Source organism: Melospiza melodia, chromosome 10 (assembly GCF_035770615.1).
Source record: "Melospiza melodia melodia isolate bMelMel2 chromosome 10, bMelMel2.pri, whole genome shotgun sequence".
NCBI lineage: Eukaryota > Metazoa > Chordata > Aves > Passeriformes > Passerellidae > Melospiza > Melospiza melodia.
The window spans coordinates 25,214,509-25,236,448 of record NC_086203.1 but is presented as its reverse complement, the minus strand read 5'-3'; the positions used below and the strand labels follow the sequence as shown (position 1 = coordinate 25,236,448).

At 44.5% G+C, this 21,940-nt stretch overlaps 1 protein-coding gene across 30 annotated transcripts in view; it reads left to right on the top strand.

The window, feature by feature from the left end:
• The window catches only part of MAGI1 (membrane associated guanylate kinase, WW and PDZ domain containing 1), a 329,783-nt gene that overhangs the window by 255,933 nt on the left and 51,910 nt on the right, over positions 1-21,940 (top strand). For 13 of the 30 annotated variants that reach the window (XM_063164958.1, XM_063164957.1, XM_063164963.1 and 10 more), the window contains exons 5-12: positions 1,493-1,703; positions 5,025-5,107; positions 7,892-7,930; positions 12,203-12,260; positions 14,502-14,590; positions 15,521-15,613; positions 18,351-18,533; positions 20,218-20,838. In XM_063164958.1, the coding sequence (XP_063021028.1) occupies positions 1,493-1,703; positions 5,025-5,107; positions 7,892-7,930; positions 12,203-12,260; positions 14,502-14,590; positions 15,521-15,613; positions 18,351-18,533; positions 20,218-20,838 (1,377 nt within the window). The remainder of the gene's footprint in view (positions 1-1,492; positions 1,704-5,024; positions 5,108-7,891; positions 7,931-12,202; positions 12,261-14,501; positions 14,591-15,520; positions 15,614-18,350; positions 18,534-20,217; positions 20,839-21,940) is intronic. The other 17 variants (XM_063164973.1, XM_063164974.1, XM_063164971.1 and 14 more) reach the window with 6 other exon arrangements.

Below are 21,940 nucleotides of genomic sequence, written 5' to 3'. Positions count from 1 at the left end.
GTCACAACGTTATCACACCCTGGCCCCTTGCCTTCATTAAATGAGCACAGAATCAGGGAGAGAGTTATTTCTCATATACCAAAGTGATTCCTTATGCTTATTTCTCATGAAAGTGTGCTAGCCATATTAAAATGCTCCTGCTTCCCTAGGAGACCTCTGGGTAACTTGTGTTTTCCAGATTTTGGCATGTTTGTACTCTCAGTTTTTAGCTGGCCATGATTCTTTCATGCTTCTTTATGTTGTCATCTTCTACCTAAAAATATCAAACTCCAGGAGGGCTGAAAAGCAAGCACTGAGGGTACTGGTATAGTCTAGATGTTTTTCTTCCTGTTCCTCCCAGTGTTCTCTTCTGGTAATGGTGGCACACAGACTGGAATAATGAAGGAGCTGTTTCCAGGGCTGTGGGCTGTGAGCTGAGGATGTCCATGGTCTCTGGTGTGGAGAGCAGGGAAGGTCCTGTCTGGGAATCCCTTTCAGCCCCACTCCTTGGGGACTTGGCAGAGGGTGACACTGATCTCTGTTTTTTGCTCTGTGCATTGTCACGCTGTGCTTGTACTGATGTTCTCGGGGGATGTGGAAGTGCTGCCATCAATTTTCAACACCACAAGAGCCAAACAGAGAAAGTCCCTTTGGTAGACAAAGGGTTTATTTTAGCATTTGTCCATTGTTGCCAAAACCTCTCTGTAAAGGAGTGAGGGCACAGACCTGTTTATTGGGGAGCATTTACTGTCATTAGTGATGGGAGGGGATGAGCAGCATTGTTTCATGGATACAGCTTGAAACTGCATGGATACAACATCAGAAATATTTCCTTAGAGGGAGAAGGGCCAGATACAGCATAATATACTCCTGTCTGACTTTGACTTGAAGGATACAGTGATGAGCCTTGGAATAAACCTCCTCAGACAGCAAGAACGGGCACTAGTGAGCAGCAACACGTGGACACATGGTACAGCACTGACATTCATTTTAATTTTTAATTTAAAATAACACACTGCACTGAAGACACTCACCATTAGCTTGTTGACTTTGAGCTTCTGGCAGCATTTTGCACTTGTAAAATCTCTTTTGATCATTCTTCAAACAAGAAATTTTATCCTCCTAATCCTGTCCCACAGTTGGCACTGCAGGGGTGGACCTGTAAGCCTGCTTGAAATCACACTGAACACCAGCGAGCCCTGGCCTCAGACAGCCTGGAGGAATTTGGTAGCTCAGCAGGGCCTGCTGGAGCTGATCACAGCTCCTGGTTTGCTTGGCTGGCAGAGGGTGTGTGGGCAAGGAGAGCTCGCCCCTGCTGCCTCAGAGACTGCCGGGGCTCTGCCCTCGCTCCATCTGCTGCCGCGCCTCGTGCGTTAAAAGGCATGGAGAGGAAAACCGGCAGGATAAACCTGGAGGAGCAAACAGGGTTTGCAAACAGGGTTTGCAAACAGTGACAATCAGCAAAAAGGACTGATTGTCACTGATTCTCACTTGTATCTGTGTTTGTTCGCAGCAGAGTCTGGTGACCTGGACGAGCACAGCGCGCGCATCGGGAGAGAGGCAGCGCCCGCGTCCGCGATTGAGAGGCACACCCACGTCCCCACCACGGACCCATCTCAGAGCCTCCCCCAGTACCTACCTCCTGCTGCCGAGGATAACCTAGGTCCTCTGCCAGAAAACTGGGAGATGGCCTACACGGAGAACGGAGAAGTCTATTTTATAGAGTAAAGCGCTTTTTTGTTGTTCTGATTCCATCTCTCCGCCTCTCTTTGGGCATAAAGTGAACCTCCATGGATGCATTTTGTGTGTGTATTAAATATTTAGTGTATGCAGTTAGGTTGCAGAGCTGTTAGCTCTTTACTGCTTCTGAAGGGGGTTTGCATTTCCTGATTGGATTAACATCCAAATCACTCCTGAGTTCCCAGGCAGAGGGAATTGCTTGTTTTATGAGGGTAGTTACAAAAGCAACAGACACTTATAAAATACAGGCCAGTTGTTTTCACGGGTGGGATGAAAGCTCTTAATTGGAAGGGCTGAGACTTCATTCTGTGCATAATGCAGCAGAGACAGGGATGGACTTTGTGTGCTGTCCCCTCGTCGCAGCAAAGGGGCCAAATGTGTTAATGTTCTCCAGTGGCTTGCAAAAGGTGCAGTTCAGTGCAGGGTAGGCACAGCAAGTTTGGAACACCTCAAGCTCTGCAGTCTTTGCCTAAGAGCTGATTGCTGTCAGCAGTTTTATGATGATATTGATTTTTTTTTCATGCCATAAGTAATAGTCTCAAATTATACTTGTCTAAATTTATTGAGGTAGGAGTAACTTATAAAATAGGAGCTGTTAGTGTAAGAGATGTCTTGCACAGAGTTTAGCTAGACATTAACACTCAATTAGCCTTTGAAACTCAAACCTTTAGCTGCCAAGTAGAAGAGGGGTTGAGGAATTGATTTTGGATTTGATGGTCTGTTTAATGCAGTTGTGGAAACCCTACCAGAAGCCAATGCCCAGTTACTGCAGAAGAACTTCCTCTGTTAATTAGCCCTGTCTCCTGTGGAGAGTTACACTGGATCAGGGCTCTGAGGGCAGCAGTCCTGCCTCATTGTCAGGAGAGGAGACTTTTGGACAAGGCCAGGGGAAAGTTCAAGAGCAGGTTTTCCCTTGGCTGCAGTGGCAAGGGAACACATGAGAGAAGATTGCCAGAATATGTGAGGAGCTGGGATGACTGAGGGCACCACAGCAGCCTTTCTTCAGCTGGGAGAAGGCTGCTCTGAAAAAAGCCATTTTCCAGGGCACTCTCAATTACCTGAAGAGGCTCCAACAGTCCCTGAGTGTAAGACAAGGTCAGAAGAAGGCAGAATGCAAATTCTCATCAGATGAAACCAGGAGGAGTACATTACCCTGAGCATGGCTTTCTCCCCTCACTGTGTCCTCAGGGTGCCTCGTTACTTGATGTTCTCTCTGCCCTTTATAGAGAACAGCCTAATAGCCCGTTCAGCCTGCCACTTTCCTCCTTGGAGGAGGACAGATGATGAGCAGTAAATGCTGCCCAAGCAGTCAGTTGCTCCCTTTTTGACCCCACAGGGGCCCCTGCTGTCCTTCCTTACAGGTGCTTCCATCGGGGTTCCACTGCCGCCACCGATTTCCCCAAACCCACCCCCATGGCTGCTGTTCTGTGGTCTCTGAACAGTGCAGGACTGCAGCACCTCTAAATAATTGTCAGGAGAATCATGTGTGTGTTGGGAAAACACAGCCTGTAACACAGGCCTGTGTGATGTGAAGCTCTGGCAGCAGCACCCGCTCCCTCCCTGCAGTGCAGTTTGAGGAGATGCTCCCATGGGGCTGATTTTGTGCATGAACCTGTTGCTGTGGATGCAGCACTGAATGACTGCAGTTCTGTTAATTCTGAGGACACCCTGAGCCTAGAAACAATTTAGCTTGATTTGTATCAGATTAAGAAAGTGAACTAATGAGCAGTGTGGACCCAAACTGGCTCAGATGTCTGTTCCAGCATCTGTGGCACTTTGGGTATCAAGTCAGGGTGCTGAGGGGAGCAGCATGAGCTTCTTGCACAGCACCAGTGCAGGTCCAGTGGGGCCAGGGCTGTGTGTCAGGTAGCCAACCCTGATATAGCTGCAGCAATTTGGTTCTTGAGATATGTTTCTCTGGAGCTTTAACTGGGATTTTCATTTTCCCAGTCCCCTGTTATCTGTGCATGTTACAGGTCTAACACAATCCTTTCCACCTGAGAGTGTGATCTGAAAGGTGTTTAGCTAAATATTCTGTGCCTCAGCAAACTGCACTGTTGTGAGTGAGCCTTTGCTTAGCAAGTACAAAATTGCAAGAAATATGCAAATATTCTATTGCTCTCCTCCCACCACCCTCCTTCTCAGCTAGACTGCAGACTTGCTTATAAATAAGGGGGCAGAGCCCCTCTGCTTTATTTTTGCTGATTTTCCTGACTTGCTGAATTTCTGCCATTCAGTTTTCTAGGTGCTGATCAATTGCTCTGAAGCACACATAAGGATTAAACACATTTGCTCATCCTGCCTTGGGAGGGCTGGGTAGTAGGATGTGTAAAACAAGGACCTTTTATTTACTCACTCAGATCCTGGGAGCAGGGCTAGCCCCTTTTCTTCCAGTACAATACAAGTGTGCTGGTTGCTTGTTAGTTCCTCAGGGATCGTGGCCCTCATTATAGAGCCCTCATGAGACTGTTGTGAGGCTAAAATTCAGTTTGTAAACCTCTTTGAGACCTTGAAGGAGAAGAAAATAGCATTACTACACCATTGAAACTTAAAACTGTTAAGCAGTGTTAGAGGCTAAGCTAGATAAGTGATACCTCAGGGACTGCAGGTTGTGTCTAAGATGAGACCAGGTTGTAGAAGAGGCATTATATTATCAGATTGTCTGCTTATGCAAATGAAATTATGGGAGAAAATAACTTCTAGAAAAATGTATTTTAAGCCTGTTTACTATGCAACCTTCACCGCTGGGACTGGCATCATGAGGCTGTCAGGGGACTTGTGGAAAGGAAGAGTTGAAAGTAAAGCTGTTCAACTTCCATCAAAGGCTTAGACAGAACATCTTTATTTGTGTAATTATAAAGTTTTCAGTCAAAACCATTTTTGACTAATGCTTGGGTCAACTCTAGACATGTCAAAGGTCTTTTGTAGGAACAAAGCTCACTGCATAATTTAGTGAGGAAGTGAAACTTCTGCCTTCAGCTCAGAGACAGCTCTGGGAATTAAAAACAAGCCAACAAAGACAAAAATTTGGAAATTGATATTATATTATCGCAGCATTCACATGTCACTTTCCAGTCAGGAGTACTGATTTGTATATTTTTACTTGTTACCTTTGTGTTTTCAATGCCAAAGTTCTTGTGATTTGGTCGACTAGTTTGTAAAACATCAAATTGTTGAGCTGTTTCTTTGAATCAAAAGTATGCCTCCAGGTCTGTTGAATAATAAAGAGGATATATACTTTTATGTCATGGATATTTCAACTCTGCTTTATTAACAAAGGTTGTATTTCCATTTTTGGTTTCCAGCCATAACACAAAAACAACATCTTGGCTAGATCCACGGTGCCTGAACAAACAGCAGAAGCCTCTAGAAGAATGTGAAGATGATGGTAAGAGACTAAAAATAGTGACATAATACTGTGTTTGGTCCATTCCTAGGTGACTTTTTTACTTTTCTCTATCTAATAACTAGTGTTCAGAATGACTTAAAAAAATTTAAAAAATATTTATTAGGAAGTACAAAGAGACAATGTTGTAAAATCGCTGTGAATGTAACACAGCCACTGAGGTGCCAGATCATTTAATAAAAACCAAGGAGGTGCTACAAGTAAATTTTTGCAAAGGCATTTGAAAAGCCACTGGTGCTGAACAAGACTCAAAGCTGTCTGACATGTTTGCTTCTTGGATCTCTGTGTGGGAGGGAGTGACTGAGGCTCTGCCTGCTCCGCTGTGTTCCGCTCCAGCCGCCCGCTTCACGTGGATTGAGAGAGTCATGTTGCTGTTTCCTTGTCTGAGCAGAAATAACTCAACTGCTTCACTTGTGCTGTTAAATGCTGACAGTGTGTGCAGTGTTGTGATTGCTGAAACAAGTTCCATTTGAAAGGGTAGATTTCTGACACTGAAAATTTGCACTGAGATTTGGTATTCCTTGAGATGTTGGAAATGCAAGCCACTGTCCGATTTAGAGCAGCCAAATGCAGGAATGTTAAAGGAGGTCCCTTCCCAGCCTCCTTTATGAGATGTTGGAAGAAAAAGTGAATTATGAAAATAACTTAAATATTTGGGAAAACCTGTGAGGGAATTTTGGTCTACTGACCAGGAAAGGTGATGAAATTGAAATACATAATTTTGGCTAATACAGGCCTGTCATGGTAGACACTTCTTAAAAGAGGGCTTCCTTCATCAGTGTTGGTGCTGTCCTTGTAAAATCAGTTTTCATAATACAATGAACCACCTCCTGGTGTCAGTCATCTTAATAAAAATCACAATTTTATTTCATAAAAGAATCAACTCAATCCCTTTTCACTGTTAGGTTCGACTCTGGCCTCCAGACCTGTTGTTAACTGTTTTTACACGTGTAGTAGTGTTTCACTCTCTCCTATCTTATCTTTCACTTGAGAGATTTTGCAGGGTGTGAGAACTTACCTCAGCAGTCTAGGCTGCTGTGATGAAGCAGGTCACCAGCTTGCTGGAGCACAGTGAAGGATACCCTCAAACCACAGGGATGTGCCAGGCGAGGAACAGCCAGCACCACAAGGCTGCAGAGGGGGACTGAGCTCCTCTGTTACACAGTTCCTCACAGAAGGGAAAGTCTTACTCTTGTCCTCTTAGCAATTATAAAGCAAACACTGGAATAATTTGTTTAATTTGGAATAGAAACATACAGCTGGTATTATTGTATTTCATTGAGTTCATCATTTTGGAGAGCAGTGGCATCTTTGTTTATCAACTCCTTAAAATCAGCTAATTTCATCTTCCCACACACCCCTTCACTTCATTCACCAAGTTGCTCATTAATGGATATTTTTAACATTCACTAGTTAAACCAGTTGCTTCATAGTTACAGTAGTGCTCTGCAATGCTTTGCTTGGCTGCTCTAATCTTGCTTAGCACATAATAATAATGTTTTAAAAAACAGGGAGGAGAGAAGATTAGTTAGGTTAGTTTTGCTTTGTCATAGAAGCTGGATGGTTTTTGGCAAGGGTCACTGTTGTGTGTCATTCCTTAAGAGTAAGTGGGATGACTCCTCTGTTTTGTTTGGTGTGTGTGTGTGTGCATGTGAGTTGCCAGGCTCATTCCACCCTCTTTATGGATTTTATAGATGTTAGATATTGTTTCAGATTTGTTTGCAGTTGCCTTGTGCTTTTGTTTCATCAAGATATGTGTCCCTTTTTACTTGTTTCCCATTGTTTGGGCTATCAAAGGAAATTGCAATTTTTATTTCACACTAATGGTCCCAAACAACTGCTTTGATAGGGTATTTTGCAAAGAGGTCATGGAAGTAGTTTTTTGGATGTCCAGATGTTTCAACCCTACAACCTCTGTTTGCTTCTGTCACTCATTTATGTGGCTTAAACTTTGCTGTGCTGGGTCCAAGATTGTTTTTACCATCGTTGTTCTGGTTTTGTCACCATCTTTCATTTTCAGACTGCATTATTATTATTTATAGGCCAAGCAATACTTTAATCATCTGTGTCACTGTTAACTTATGAATATGGAGCAGATAATGCTAAATGGAGCAACAGCGAATATTGATGGCTTTGTGTCTTTGAAAAATTATGTGATCTTTGTCCCAGGTGCCCTGCTAAAACTGGTGCATTCCTGTCTGTGCCTCACCAGTGCATCTGGACTGGGGTCTGTGCCTCCAGTTAAACAAGGCTTCATGCCTAAATCACCTGAGTAGGACACTGAGGTCTGTTGGACCTTGTGTGCACGTAAATTTAGATGTTTTCTTGAAAACCTTGCTACATTAGTTCCTTGTTTGGGTGCAAGGTTTTCCTCTCAGATTCCCTCATTAGTGTCCAGGTCTGGCCTTCTGCTAGATCCATGTCTGTCTGTAGAACAGATTGCAAAGGTTGGACTGTAGGATCTGAGGGAAAATCCTCACTACAGTGAGAACATCACAATTTCATGACTTTGCCATATCAAACCATGACATGGAAGTAGTCCATTGATGAAGATGTTTTGAGAGTGCAAGAACCACTTCTTTCATTATCTGCATCAGATCCATCAATATTCTGATCACTGGCGTGTGCTAAATGGGAAGCTTGGGCTCGGTGTGTAGAAAATTAGTGCTGGTTCTGCTGTTTGCTTTAGGGAATTTCTTGCTTGGGGCTGGTATCTGAAATTTTCTTTTAATTTTTTCTGTCTCATTTACTGCTCTTCCCTTGGAGAAGAAGGGGTGCACACGGAGGAACTGGACAGTGAACTAGGTAAATCATCCATCTCTCATTTTGATATTTGACTTCAACTGCACTGTTTTGAGCCTTTAATTACTTACTTTCTCCTTTGTATCATTTTGCATCATTCAGGGGTTTTTTTATTTCAATAGGAGTAATTTATCAGCAAAACTTCCCTAGCACAGAAAGCATTTATCTTTCCCTAGCTCCAGATCTGCAGTGCTTTTCTTACTGATTCAGAGTTTGAAGAAAGCTAGAGAGCCCCAGTCTTGCAAAGTTGTTTCGAAGCCACTTCCTCCTGGACTCTGCAGAAGTTGGCATCTTTTCCTTTGGCATCTCTGGCTCCAGGAAAAAGCTCATAGATGCCAAAGATGAAATGAAGTAGCTCATATGATGCTTTTTCGCTGGGGCCCAAGCCATTTCCCAGACAATAGAAGCTAAATGTGATTCAGAAAGTTTTAAGTATTACATCGGATGCTTCAGCTGAGCTCATGAATGAAGCAGCTTAAAATTTCCCCTCAGTCAGTGATTTTATAAACAGATGATTTTCAGTGATGTGGTACACTTTTATTTGCTGCATCTCTTTGTGAAGGATGCTGTCTAGATATCTAATCTCAGCAGTGCTCATTGTGTTTATACTGATGGCAGAGGTAGTTGTTATTTCTGTTCAGCTATGCTCTAGTGCACTCGCAGAGCTGAAGGGATAAGAGGTTGCATAGGATTTTATTTCCACCAGGACTATTATTGCTTTTTAAAAGGTCTGTAGTTACAGTTCATAGTTCTGCATACTGGAGGAATTGTATTAGCAGAGAATTAAGCTCTGGTTTCTGTAATGACTTGCAAGGAAGTGTATTCTGCTCCCTGCTTCTGTGTGATGGATACAGCATCAGCAGCCAGCAGTGGGCTTGGAACACTCCTCCATGAATGGTTCTTCTGAATAATATGCCTGGAATAAAATGCCTAACTTCTCATAGAGCAATTTGAAAGAAATGACAATTTAAAGAAGAATGCAGTCTCTTTAGTGGTCCATGAGTGTTATGTGCAGCTTGCACAAATGATCAGCAGCTGACCAAGTAGCATCAGAAGTAGGTGGATGCACATCAACAATCTGCAAAGAGTTCTCACTAAGGTCTTCACAACTAGTGACTTAAAATGAGAGGGAGGTTTTAAAAAAGCAAATTTAGAGGCAATATTGAACAGAAATTAGCCTCCTTTCAGTCTGCTATCAGGAACTAGTGCAAGAGCAGAGCTGAAGAAATAGTTGCAGGAAAACTCATTAATTGATAAGCCTGACCCCAGACCTGCAGGCCCTTATGTACACAAGGATTCTGCTCCAACACCACAAGATTTTCCCTTTGTTTCAGTGCAGATAAGTTTTACTGAGCTCACAGCCCATCGATATGCTGTTGAGATGTGCAAATGTTGCAGTGTAAAGAAAGACATTTTCAAATTACTCAATTGGTTACAGCAACATTAAGGAGAGGGCATGAAAACTTAGTATAGTTATAGTAACTCAGATTAGTAAAAACTGGTTGGCACCAGCTATTTAGTGCCTTAAGTTATCAACAATTTCTGTTCTAAATATAAGAAGACTTGAGGTATTTTCACAGCTTCTTGTTTTCCAAAGAGTTATGGAGTAATAGGTCACATTCTAACAGAGGGTTGTTCTTCAGACACAAAAATTTAACCTATAAAGCAGAATTTGACCTGGCTTCACAGGGAGCAGTAAGAGCTGAGTGTGCTGAGTTTCCCTCCAGCTCATTCACAGTCATGCATGGCTGCAGCTGAAATACCTGATGGCTAGAGAAGTAAATTTCTAGGAATTCATCCAGCCCCTCTGTATGTAGGGCAGGATACTAGAGCATCTCAACAGGAATCCATGTGCTTATCCAAGGCTTAGAATTGTGATATTAGATATGTGTCCATTGAATTTACCCACCTGCTGATACATGCTCTGAGACTGCATTGGTTCTGCATGGATGTACCAAAATAAAAACCATATGGCTCACTCAGGCTCCTAATGATGCAAAATGTTTTTTGAAGTCTCATATTTGTGATAAAATCTAATGCTCTGGGTCATCTTCAATTTAGCAGGAGAGATAAAGAAAGGAGATGAATAATTTAAAACAGCTAGACTGAAACATGGCTATGGAGAATATTGTCTTTTACTTTAGAGAACTTATGGAAGCTTGTAGGAGTCGAAAAGTGCATCTACATAATCATCAAGAAATGTGTTAAAAGCTGCAGTTTTGTATATTGTTATATCTGAAAACATGGAGATTTGTTCCTTTAAAAAAGCTGCAGAGATAGTAAACTGGAAAGATTTTGGCATTTTTGGGGTTAGTAAAGTGCTGGTATTCTGATCGTTTGTGAAAATACTTTAAATAGGAAGAAAAAAAATACATTAACTATCAAAATCTTTTGTGAACAGAAGAAAGAAAACAATTTTTTTTTTTTGCTTAAACTTTAAAAATAAAAAAGCACTTAGCAGTCTAAAACAGACAAAAGATATTTAGCATGAGAACTGCTGGAAGTCATTTGAAGGCATTTGTGCATCACTTCTTTCCCTCATTGACTTTTTATTTTTCTTTCACCGCAGCTTGATCTCTTTACCATTCTACCTTCACCACAGTGCAACAAACTAAATTGATACAACAGCTTGTGATTTTCCCAACTGCATGCTAGGTTGTAATTGAATCCCACTGAAACTCTTGGAGCCAGTCCCATGGTGCTCTCACCTTCTGGGGCTCCTCTGCAGACCTGAGAGTTCCCTTTGTGAAAAGACTTTCCAGATTGGCCTCTAGCTTTCTGACCTTTTCTCAGATAAACTTGCAGGGTGTAAGGGAATTTCTAATTCTGAAGTGTTCAATCTCTGCTGATAAGAACATGGAGTTTTTTCATGCCCAGAAGTTAGCATTGGCTTGCATTTAATGGCTTATGTCTCAAGGAATCCAAAGATGTTAAACAAAATGAGGATGAAATAATGATAAGAATGGAAAACCTACCTTTTATCTGCAAATAAGGGACACGTGGAGCAAAATTCATGAAAGCTGATTTCATCCGATCTCCAGCCAATTCTGAACACAAACATAAACTTTGAGTAATTAGTCCATGTGTGTTGGTATAGATTCTCTTCCTCTCCAGTCTTGAGATATTTCTATCCTTATGGCAACATTATTCTAATTAATGGACCATTGTTGATTATATTGGCTCAGCAATTGATGCCATTAATGGAAATAAATCTCTGCATTTGATAATGAACAAACATAGATTACTGTCGGTGTTGACAAATTTCATGTTAAATTTTGACAAATTACTTTGCATGAGCTATTTAAACTTGTATTATCCATCACTGTTAGGTTTTTCTATATTTAAATGAATGTGCAAAATTTGTGGGTCCACATGTGCACAGTCCATAGTGTGGTGGAGGTTTAAATGAGTGGCACAAGGATCAGGCCCTTAAGAAACATACAGTTTAATAACCCTCAGTTGGATGCTGAAGTGATTGCATTGCATTCACTAATTACAGTTAAAGTACTGTCTGCAGCCTAGAAAATCAACAGGAACAAAAGCAGATCCATTTTAAAATGTTAATTTCATCTTCAGAACAGTTTTTTGTCAATTATGGTAATGAAGGAAATCTCTGTTCCGTGTGACTGTGGCAGTGTGCGTTCTTACATGAAGTGTTGTACAATGAAATGCACCTCCTGGGTGTGTTCCATACTTTGGCATACATGTTAAATCCACCTTGTCCTGGTTTTGTGTTGGGCTCATGGCTGAGCAATGCAAATCCCAATGAAAAGAGTAAAAGAATTCCTCTTTTCTGCACTGGTGAGCATAAATGGCTCAGCCCTGGTACAGGAGGTGGAAGTTGTCTCTGTCAATGGGGTAGAGTTTTTGCCATAGTCTCACCCGCCTTCATGGGTTGGTGTTGAAATGCCCTGGCCTTTCCTGCATTGATTTCCCCTGCAGTGCTCCCTCCGGAGCCACTGGCCATGGTGGAGAAACCAGGGGGGCACTTGAGGCAATCCCAGACAGGAAGTGTATTGAGCATTTGCTCATTTAATGCAAAAAGCAAATCAAACATTGACCAGTGTGGGTGTTTCCCAGTGATGACCCAGCACAGGGGGCTCAGGCTGGGGTGTTGGTGTTACTGGGCCAGCCCTCCAAAGGGGGCTGTGATCCTTCTGAAAATACCCAAAGCAAGGCCTGATCTCCTGATGAGTTGTGCACGTTGGGCAGGAGCACCTGCCTGTCAGAAAACACCTGCCCTGGAGGTTTCAGTAATGCTTTTTCTATTTCCAGAGTTGCCTGCTGGTTGGGAGAAAATTGAAGATCCTGTATATGGTGTCTACTATGTAGAGTAAGTGCTGCTGCCTGCTCTGGTGGGGCTGTTGGGGGAGGAGGGGTCCCTGCACCCCCTCTGTGCTTTGCTGGTACCACCTGAGGCCAAGGAGGAGGAGGAGACCCTGGCCCATGACAGGCTGGGGGATGTTATGGGGTCTGGGACAGGGCAGCCCTGTCTGGCCATCCCCATCAACCCAGAGTGGGCTATGGGGGACAGGAGTGCCCTGGGAAGGGGTTAAGCTCAAAAAAGGCAGGAGCAATCCAGGGCTGGGATGTGCAGGAGCCCCCAGCAGCTCACAAATTATAATGTTCCATCCAGAGAACATTAATGAGTGTGCATTTAGCTGAGTTAGGTGGGCTTTGTGCAGTGCTGTGGTCACAAAATGAGTGTGCAAAGCAATCCACCAGCCAGAAGATGCTCAAAAGGAGGATTGGAGAAGATGGTGTGACCAAACAGCCATGGCAGAGGCTCTTCCATCAGGCTGTGTGATTGTGAATACAATTACAGGTTTAATGGGACTCTCTGTGGAATTGGAGCAGCCTCTCCTTTATCGACATGTCAGGTTGCTCCTTTGGGAAAGCAGAGATCCAAGTTCTGTTTCATCACTGACCCCATAAAATGAATTTTTAATTATGTGTATACTCCTGTCTAGTAGGATGGCTTATGATAGCCGTCAGAGTAGACATGGAATACAGTTTCTGTCTGCTTTGGCTCATTTCTGACCCTCCCATCTGTGCCTAGGGAAACAAGGTTAGCAAACTGTGTAATTAAGGCTTGACATTTATTTACCAAAGACATCAAGAATATTTTTCAGCTATTAAATGCCATGCAAAGAGATCTTTACAGGATATTGTCCTGTCACTTTATATACACATGCCTGTTAGTTTTGTGGCACTCCTTACTGATGGAATTAAATCAAAAAGTAACTTCAATAAGACAATAATTTTATTTTACTTGCTGTCTCTAAGCTAGCATGATGGCTGTAATTTCAGCATTTGTCTCTGTCCCTTCAAATCAGTCACTTTGTTATAATAGTTTTTATTGAGAGACAATTGTATCATGAAAAAGTTTATATCATTTTTAAAGTAGTTATAATTTTTTCTTGGCTCTCCAAAGATACCTTGAAATGGGAAATCTTTTTCAATGAGTGAGTTAGAGCTCACTTTCAGTGAGGTAGAAGTCACTAACTTGTTTTTTATTTAGTATGTTAAATATTTTTCTAGTGATTTAATATTGATCTTTAACAGAAAAATTTCTGAATATGAATCCCTGGAGTGCTTCTGTCACAATTACTTGAAAATATGATTGGTTTTCACATGGGTTTTTTTATAAAGGCAGGCTGGATAGGATATATAATATAATAGCAATTACTCTAAATGGTAAACTTTGCTTTGTATACAAAGACAGGCTTTAAGGTAATATATTTTTTGAGGTCTTCCTGTTCCTCTGCTGTAGCAAAATCTCTACTGAAAATGGCTCTTGAGCAGTTGATGAGGCATTCAGGGACTCCCAGCCCTGCCCCTGCCTCCCCAGCATCTGTGGCTGCTGTTCTTCACTGGGTTTAATAATGTGGTGAATCCTCTGTTGAGCCTTGTGTGCTGTGATGGGACTGGGCTGATTGTTTTTTTCTCTTCCTGGAACTGGTACAAAATATTGGCTCTCCACATCTCATAGTGCTCAAAAGCTGCCTGAGGAAAGCAGCTGAAGTTTCACTAAATGCTGGTTTCCACTGGGAGTATTTGCTGGTGGCTCATTCTGGATAGATTTTGATCCATTTGGAGCCCAGCTCACAGCTTGCATCCCTGCAGATATTTTTAAGACACCCTGTGTGCATTGATCAGATTGCTGACAGATGTTGGGGTTTGGTTTGCTTTGTTTTGTTTTTAACTTGGGTGAGCCAGGAAATGACTGCACCTCTGGGAATCTGATTAAAGCAGGGATGATACAGGCCTGTCTTTTAAAATGCAATCAGACAGTATGCCTTTCCTGCTTTAATCTCATTTTTCACAGATAGATCACTACTTTAATGTATTTGAAGGAACTACCCATCCCTACTCGAGACATCATATCAATACCAGAATCTGCTTGTTTTAATAAATACTCCTTTTGGATGAGCCTGGCTCCACACCACTGCTGTTGGGTTTGTTTGGGATTTTACTCCTTTCCTCAGAAAGAGAAGTTCCAGTGCCTGGCCTTCATTCCTGCCTGTTGCACCAAGGGTTTCATTGCTAACTCTTTGCTCTCTTCCATCTCCAGCCACATCAACCGCAAGACGCAGTATGAGAACCCCGTCCTTGAAGCCAAGAGGAAGAAGCAGCTGGAACAACAGCAACAGCCTCCAGAAGGTTGGCACCTTGAGGGCATGGTGGGTGGGTTATTCATGGGGAATGTCCTCCCTGGCCCTGGCAGCACCGTGCCACTCTTTGTCCTTCCCTCCATGGCAAAGTGATGCGCATGGCAAAGGCTGTGTCTGTCCTGCACAGAAGATGCAGCAAAGGAGGAAATCTAAACTGGATTATTTAAGTGTAGAAGGTTTCAATCTTGTTAGACAGGAGAGATTTTTCTTTGTATGTCCTTTGTTTCCTCTGGAAAGTTTCTAGACTTCCCAGAGACAGCTAAAGCACATTTTCCTCTTCAGTCTGCTCCATGAAGTCAGTCACTGTAGGTGTTGTTCCAGTCTGCACTGGACTCAGGCTGTCAGAGGGGATGAGGAGTGGGCTCTTACAGATAAACCCTGCATGAGATTTCTTAAACCAAGACCTTTGAAAGTTGTCAGGCTCTAAAATCTGAAGTAATTTCCTTATTTTGAAACACTTTTTTAAAATTATTTTCCTCCCTCCTGGCCCCTTTTTTTTCTTTCTTACTTTTTCATTTTTTTTTTGTTCAAATGGAGCCCAGCTGCAGTGAGGGCCCTGTGGTATTTGGGTTTGTTCTTCTACTTAGATGCCATGAGTGGCACATCATGGCATGTAAGTAGAAGTACTTACATGCTGTGATTTCAATTTCATGTCAAGTCCACTTAGATGCAAATCACATCCCAAGTTTCAGTGTGAGATAGGATGTCCCAGCAGATGGATCCGTTGACCTGGATATAGAGATCCTTCAGAACTGGTTTTTGGACATCCCATTCATTGTATTCCCTCTGTCTGTGACTCTGTTTCCTCTCTTGCCATGCTTCTCACCTCTCCTCTGCTTGAGCCCCACGCTCCCAATGTGTGCAGCAGCTCCTGGTGCTGTTGTGAAACCAGTAACATTTCCCTCTCTGCCCTCTCCAGAATGGACAGAGGAGTGTCCATCTCTCCCTCCACCTGCTGCTCCAAACCATGTTTCAAACAACCAAGAGGCAGCTCGGGAAGCACCAGTACAAGGTAACAGCCTTGTTAAGCCAGTTGTAAAAGAGCAAAAAGGTTTTTATTCCTGAGAATTCCCTCAGCTACCACAAGGGCAGTATTTCCATGACTGGTGACACACCAGGCCCTGTGCCTGCTTATCTGAATTCCCAGATTTTTGAGGCTAGTTTATTCCAAGACTACATTTGTTGCTGAGTGCAAGAGGTGAATGAGATTTGGTGCACACATCAAAAAGAGGATTGTGGCTATTCTTCCAAGTTTTCAAACACAGTGGGCTTACTCAGAAGTTGTACTTTTGTGCAGGTGCTCTGGGCTATTACAGCCTTATTTATTGTGTCAGTGGTCACAGACCAGTTGTTTGCCTTAAATAACTCACCAGGCAGGACATGAATCATTCCTGAATTTGCAGCATGAGCTGAAACATTGCCAGGTCAGGTCACCAGCAAGGGCAGGGAGTTCCACTTGTACCTGTGGCAGTAAAGTGCTCTCTGGTTACAAGTGGTTGTAAGTAGGCTTAGTTTTGACTACATCTGAATTGCATAGCAAGTGAGTGGCATTGCCCTGCTCTGCAGGAGCCAGAGCCTGGGGAAGGTGAGAGGGAAGCTGGCTGGAATGCACCTTCCTGACAGAGCTGGGAAGTTCTCCCATGGTCTCTGAAGGCAAACGTGACAGGAGTGCTGCTGTCTCTGGCAGCCTTTCCTGCCAGGAAAAGCTCTCTGCAGCAGGAGGAAGCAGACCAGCCCTTCCAAAACAGACGTGGGATTTCACAGCACCCAAATCCCCCAGCACAATTCTAAGGGATATTAGAGTACATTAGAGTAATCCAGCCTGGTAGCAAGGAAAAAACATGGGAGGTCTGAGGCTGGCACCCTGACCAGCAGGCACCTGAGTGTAGAGTTGTCGTCAGATGCCCCAAAAATGCTGATCTTCCTCCTGGAGGCCTCTGTGGATGCCACCTTTGCCTTTCCCACAGTCAGGCTGAAGCAAGGGCAGCCCAAGCATCCACACATGGCAATGCAAAGGAGCCGTCACACAGGGCTGATGTTGGGAGCTCAACATCACCCAACAACTCAGCCACCAAAACTGTGCAGCAGTGTTAGAGCAGGGCATTAACCTGTCTCAGCACCACTCTGAGTGACATGTCCTGGTATCTGCTGGTATCTCCTCTTTCATTCCTTCCTCTTCCTTTCTCAGTGCTGCTCCTTCTTCTCTCTCTCCCCATTTGCAGCAGTTTCCATGCCTGGAGGTTTCCATCTCTCCCCCTGATGGCACTGCTGGCAGGGACGTGGGCACAAGGAGCCCTCCCTGTGCCACTGGCAGCACTCTCACAGCCTGGGTTTTGTAGATAGACTCACTTCAAATGTGAGTTCTGTAGGTGGGATGTAGCCTGTGGTGCTGCTGTCCTGCTGCTGCTGCAGGGCAAGCTCAGCCTGTGTCTGTGGGCAGACACCAGCAAGCTCTGCTTGTTCTGCTCATCCTTTGAACCAGAAACGAGCCCTGCTGCACTCTGCCCCTCAGCTGTGTTACCTGGGACTCTGGGCTGCCCTTTGATAGTCAGGGCTTTTATTGCAGGCTGGGGTCTGAGCAGACCATCTGCCCACGATGTGCAGGATTTCCATGTTCCTCTGCCACCCTTCAAAGGCAGAAAACTACAAGTCCTCACACTGCCTCCTCATGAATAATCTTCAAATATACATTTGTTCCTCCCAGTCAAAGGCTTACAAATCTCAAATCCCCTTGCTCTCCCCTGAGGTCTCCTCTCTGAGCAGAGGCCCGCAGCAATGCTGCTGAGGTGTTTGAAAGAGAGCCAGCCCTGCTAGCTGTGATACACACTGCTGATCCCGGAGTTGTCACCAGAGGGCTTAGTGGCACAGGCTAAGCGTTAAAAACAATTAAAAGTGCAAAGGTGTTTAGTGCTGGCACTGTGAAGTGCAGCAGCCCTGATCCCTTTGCTGAGCCTGTGCAACATGCTTTGCAAGGATGTGCTCTGGTCCGTGGGACACCTCTTTCCCTCTGAACTGTGCTCCCAGAGAGCATTCCCAGCCCTCCAGCACAACTGCTCTGGTCCTGGGCTGCTCTTTGATTCAAACTTCACACCAGCAGTGTTTCATCCACAACAGGCAAAGAGCAGAAAGGGAAAAGACTTCAAACAGTGTCTGAAGAGCAATATCAGTGTCCTCCCCTGTTCTCCAGTGGAGGTCATAGGGCAGTAGCAATGGTGGGGCTGGGGGTTATGCTAAAGGGTATCAGTGTCTTATCAGAGCTCAGAACTTGCTTTTTGCTCAGTGGGTTGGGAGAAAGTCAAGTGGTGAAAAACATAATGATGCTTCTTTCTGCAGAAACTCTCACTGCAGACTCCTGTAGGAGGCCCCCTAACCCTGCCCCATCCTTCCCAGGGTGGATACAAACACCTCAGGACAGAGATGAGACACACATCCAGCCCAGCATCCCTAGCTTTCATGGATTCCATTCTTTAAAGCAGCATGTTTTCCCTTTTGTAGCCTTGGGGCTTTGGTGAGCACGACCACAGCTAACAAAGTGCCAGGTACTGGGGTTTTGTTCACATCTTTTAGTGCCTGCCTGGATCCAGGGAGACAGGCTGAATGTGATGAGAGGCTGCAGGAGTGAAGTGCAGTCCTGTCCCTGCACACTGCTGTGTTTGTCCGTGGACTCCTTGCAGTGGGGAGGAGCAGAGGAAAAAGAGATCAAACACTCTTGCCTGCTTATAGATTTTTTTTCCAAACTTCCTACGCAGGAAAACCTTTTTTTACACGAAACCCTTCTGAGTTGAAAGGGAAGTTCATCCACACCAAGCTAAGGAAGAGCAGCAGGGGCTTTGGCTTCACTGTCGTTGGAGGAGATGAGCCAGATGAATTCCTCCAAATCAAAAGTTTGGTGCTTGATGGTCCTGCAGCGTTGGATGGCAAAATGGAAACAGGTACTGATGCTTTCTATCAAAATCATCACTATCACTTTGGTTTGTGTTTTTGCAGCTGGTTTGAAGTGCTGTTCATAAAGGACTGTAGTCTTCATCCCTTTCTTGGGGAAAGGCATTCAGCTTTCCTATCAGCAAGTAAGGAAGTGAGATACATTGAGGAATATATCCGGAATCTTGGAAAAGGACATTTCATGTGTTGTAATTCCATCTCAGTGTCAAAATACCCAGCTGGGACCCTGCCAGCTCCTGCTGTCCCCACACTGATCTGAGGAGAGGAGCCAGCAGTTGTGGGGTTCCACATCAGGCTGTGGGTTCCTGCTCCCTGCTGTGCATGATGGATTTTTGTAGGGCCGCACCACCGTGTGTTTGTGTCTCTGCCATGCTGCTTGCCTCTTTCCAAAGTTACTCCCAAGGAATGGACAGAGCAGTGGGCTAATCTGCAGTTTCCCTGTGTGGAGGCACCAAGGGCAAATTCATTTTGCCGGAGATCAGGTCCATCACAATTTAGTTGCAAAATATGAAATATGGTTTAGTGGTGAGCACAGTGTTGCTGGGTTAATGGTTTGACTCAATGATCTTGGAGGTATTTTTCCACCTTGATTCTGTGAAATCCTCTTAGGCTTCGTCTGAGGTCACAACTCCTCACTTTCTGCTTGAGCATCACAGCACTTAGTGTCCCTATTTTGCAGCCCCAGTGTTAATAAAATGACTCATAACTTTATCAATATCTGGAGTTCAGGCTGAAGTATGAGACATGACATGTGGCACTCACTGTGTCTGAGCAGTTGGTATTTGAGAGCCTTCTGTTACAGCTCCCATGTGCTCTCAATTCTGTTTCTATCATATGTCAACGTGTAACAGTGAGAGCTGGACTTCAAAATAGCTGTGAAATGGGCCATATACCAGCATTTAAATTTATTAATTTTTTGCATGAGCCAATTCCATTTTCACTTCCAAAAACATTTATGTACATAAAGGCTTTATGCCATGAATCCACAGAGTTTTTGCTCACCCAAGTATCACTGCTCTGTGACATTCACATCCTCTGAACATGATTCCTTCACCCAGAGTTTTCCTCCTGCAAGCTAAAAGGCAGAGAGAGGCCTCAGAGAAAAGAAAAACAATTCTTATCCCATTTGCTTCTCCTGTCTTGTGCTCATGTGGAATGTGTTTGGAGATTGTGTACCCACAGGTGATTGTTTCATTGGATTCTGGTGTGAGTTGTTTTCACTCATTGGCCAATAGGGGCCAAGCTGTGTTGGGACTCTGGAAAGAGTCACAAGTATTTATTATTATCTTTTTGGCATTGAGTATCTTTTCTGTATTCTTTAGTATAGTGTAGTATTCTTTAATATAATATAGTACAATAAAGTAATAAATTAGCCTTCTAGCAACATGGAGTCAGATGCATCGTTCTTCCCTGCCATGGAGCTTGCTGTGAATTTACAATACTGCTCCTTTTTCTTGTGCTGAAGTGCTGCTGTTGCCTGTGAATGGTACCTGTGGATGCTGCAGATCTGCTCTCAGGTTGTAGCCCTCTGGCCCTGTGGATGTCACAGATCTGCTCTCAGGCTGTAGCCCTCTGGCCCTGTGGGTGCTGCAGATCTGCTCTCAGGCTCTAGCCCTCCCCTTCCTGCAGTGCACAAAATGTATTTCTTTGTCTGTCTGTCTGTGTCCGCTGCAGGGGACGTCATAGTCAGCGTGAACGACACCTGTGTGCTGGGGCACACTCATGCCCAGGTGGTGAAAATCTTCCAGTCCATCCCCATCGGAGCCAGCGTGGACCTGGAGCTGTGCCGGGGCTACCCCCTGCCCTTCGACCCCGACGACCCCAACACCAGCCTGGTCACGTCCGTGGCGATTTCGGACAAAGAGCCCATCATTGTGAATGGGCAGGAGAACTACGACTCCCCGGCCAGCCACAGCAGCAAAACAGGGAAAGTGAACGGCACAAAGGAGGCCAGGCCCAGCAGCCCGGCCGAGGTCTCCTCCAATGGACCCCACGGCTACCCCAACGACACGGTGTCCTTGGCGTCCTCCATAGCCACGCAGCCTGAACTCATAACTGTGCACATAGTGAAGGGGCCCATGGGCTTTGGGTTTACTATAGCAGACAGCCCCGGTGGGGGAGGCCAAAGAGTGAAACAGATTGTGGACAGCCCGCGGTGCCGCGGCCTGAAGGAAGGAGACCTCATAGTGGAAGTCAACAAGAGGAATGTGCAGAGCCTCACTCACAACCAGGTGGTGGATATGCTGATTGAATGTCCTAAGGGGAGCGAAGTCACATTGCTGGTGCAGCGAGGAGGTAAGGCTTCAAAACTGCTTTGAAACACCTCTTCCTGAAATCAGAAAAGGGAAAAAAATGCATGTCATGAAAGATCTGCTCTCCTAAGCTTCTCTGTAGATTTTTTATTTTTCCTGAGATGTAGGAACTGCCCCAAGTTGGCAGTTGTCAGGTCACATAGGTGGTTAAAATTATTTATTGTGTGTTGGTGCACTGTGGGGGATGCTCAGGTTCCCACATGCACACAGAGCTGGTAAGGGGCAGGAGGGTGGTGTGGTTACACCTTTGCTTACATAACAAACCCTGGTCTCATGCTCAGAAAACCTGAGTGTTTTAAATAGAACATAGACATTCCTTGAGCTATTCTGAGATATGGAAAAGGCTGGTAATATGTTCTGCAATTTGCAGTGTTCAAAATCAGGTACTTAATGACTCTTCATTGGGAAGGATTATACCTGGGATACATTTGGGAGCCTAGAAGAGAATTTAAATTTCTCCAAGTTGTAAGCAATTGCAGTGTGACTTCTGCACATTTGTTTGCTGTGCCATTGGGAGCTGAGCTCAATTTTTTGGTAGCACTGCTAAGGCCACCAGCAGGTACAAAACCCATCCCACAGCAGCCTACATGGAGAATGGCTGGCAAATAACCTGTCAGTGGTTAATCCATGCACAGGAACTCTTTCCCTGCACATAGTAAGTGTAAAGTAACCTGAGGCAGCACCCCTTTAACCTGTGGATTGAGATTGCTGGGGTAGGGAAAAGGTCTCAGGAAAGTCCAGGTTGGGTGTGGAGTGCAAAATCAAGAGCAGAGGGGTCAGCTCTCCCTCCCTGCCTGGCACTGGGGCTCTCAGAGGGACAAAGGGCTGTCCCCACTGTGCTCCCTGTCCCATGCAGGGTTTTATGGACAGAACACGCATGGGTGCCCTGTGGATGGCAGCAATGACCTCCCTGCAGAGGCAGAGTTAAAGGGACAGGTGGGTGCTGAGCACAGCCAGAGGGGAGTGTGTGCTATGCAAGTACTTCCCTGCTGACTTTTCTAAAGTGTTTTGATTACAGTAAACACCAAAAGCCAGTCCATTTTAACAAGGGACAAGTTGTTTCCTGAATTCACAAGTCTGGTTTG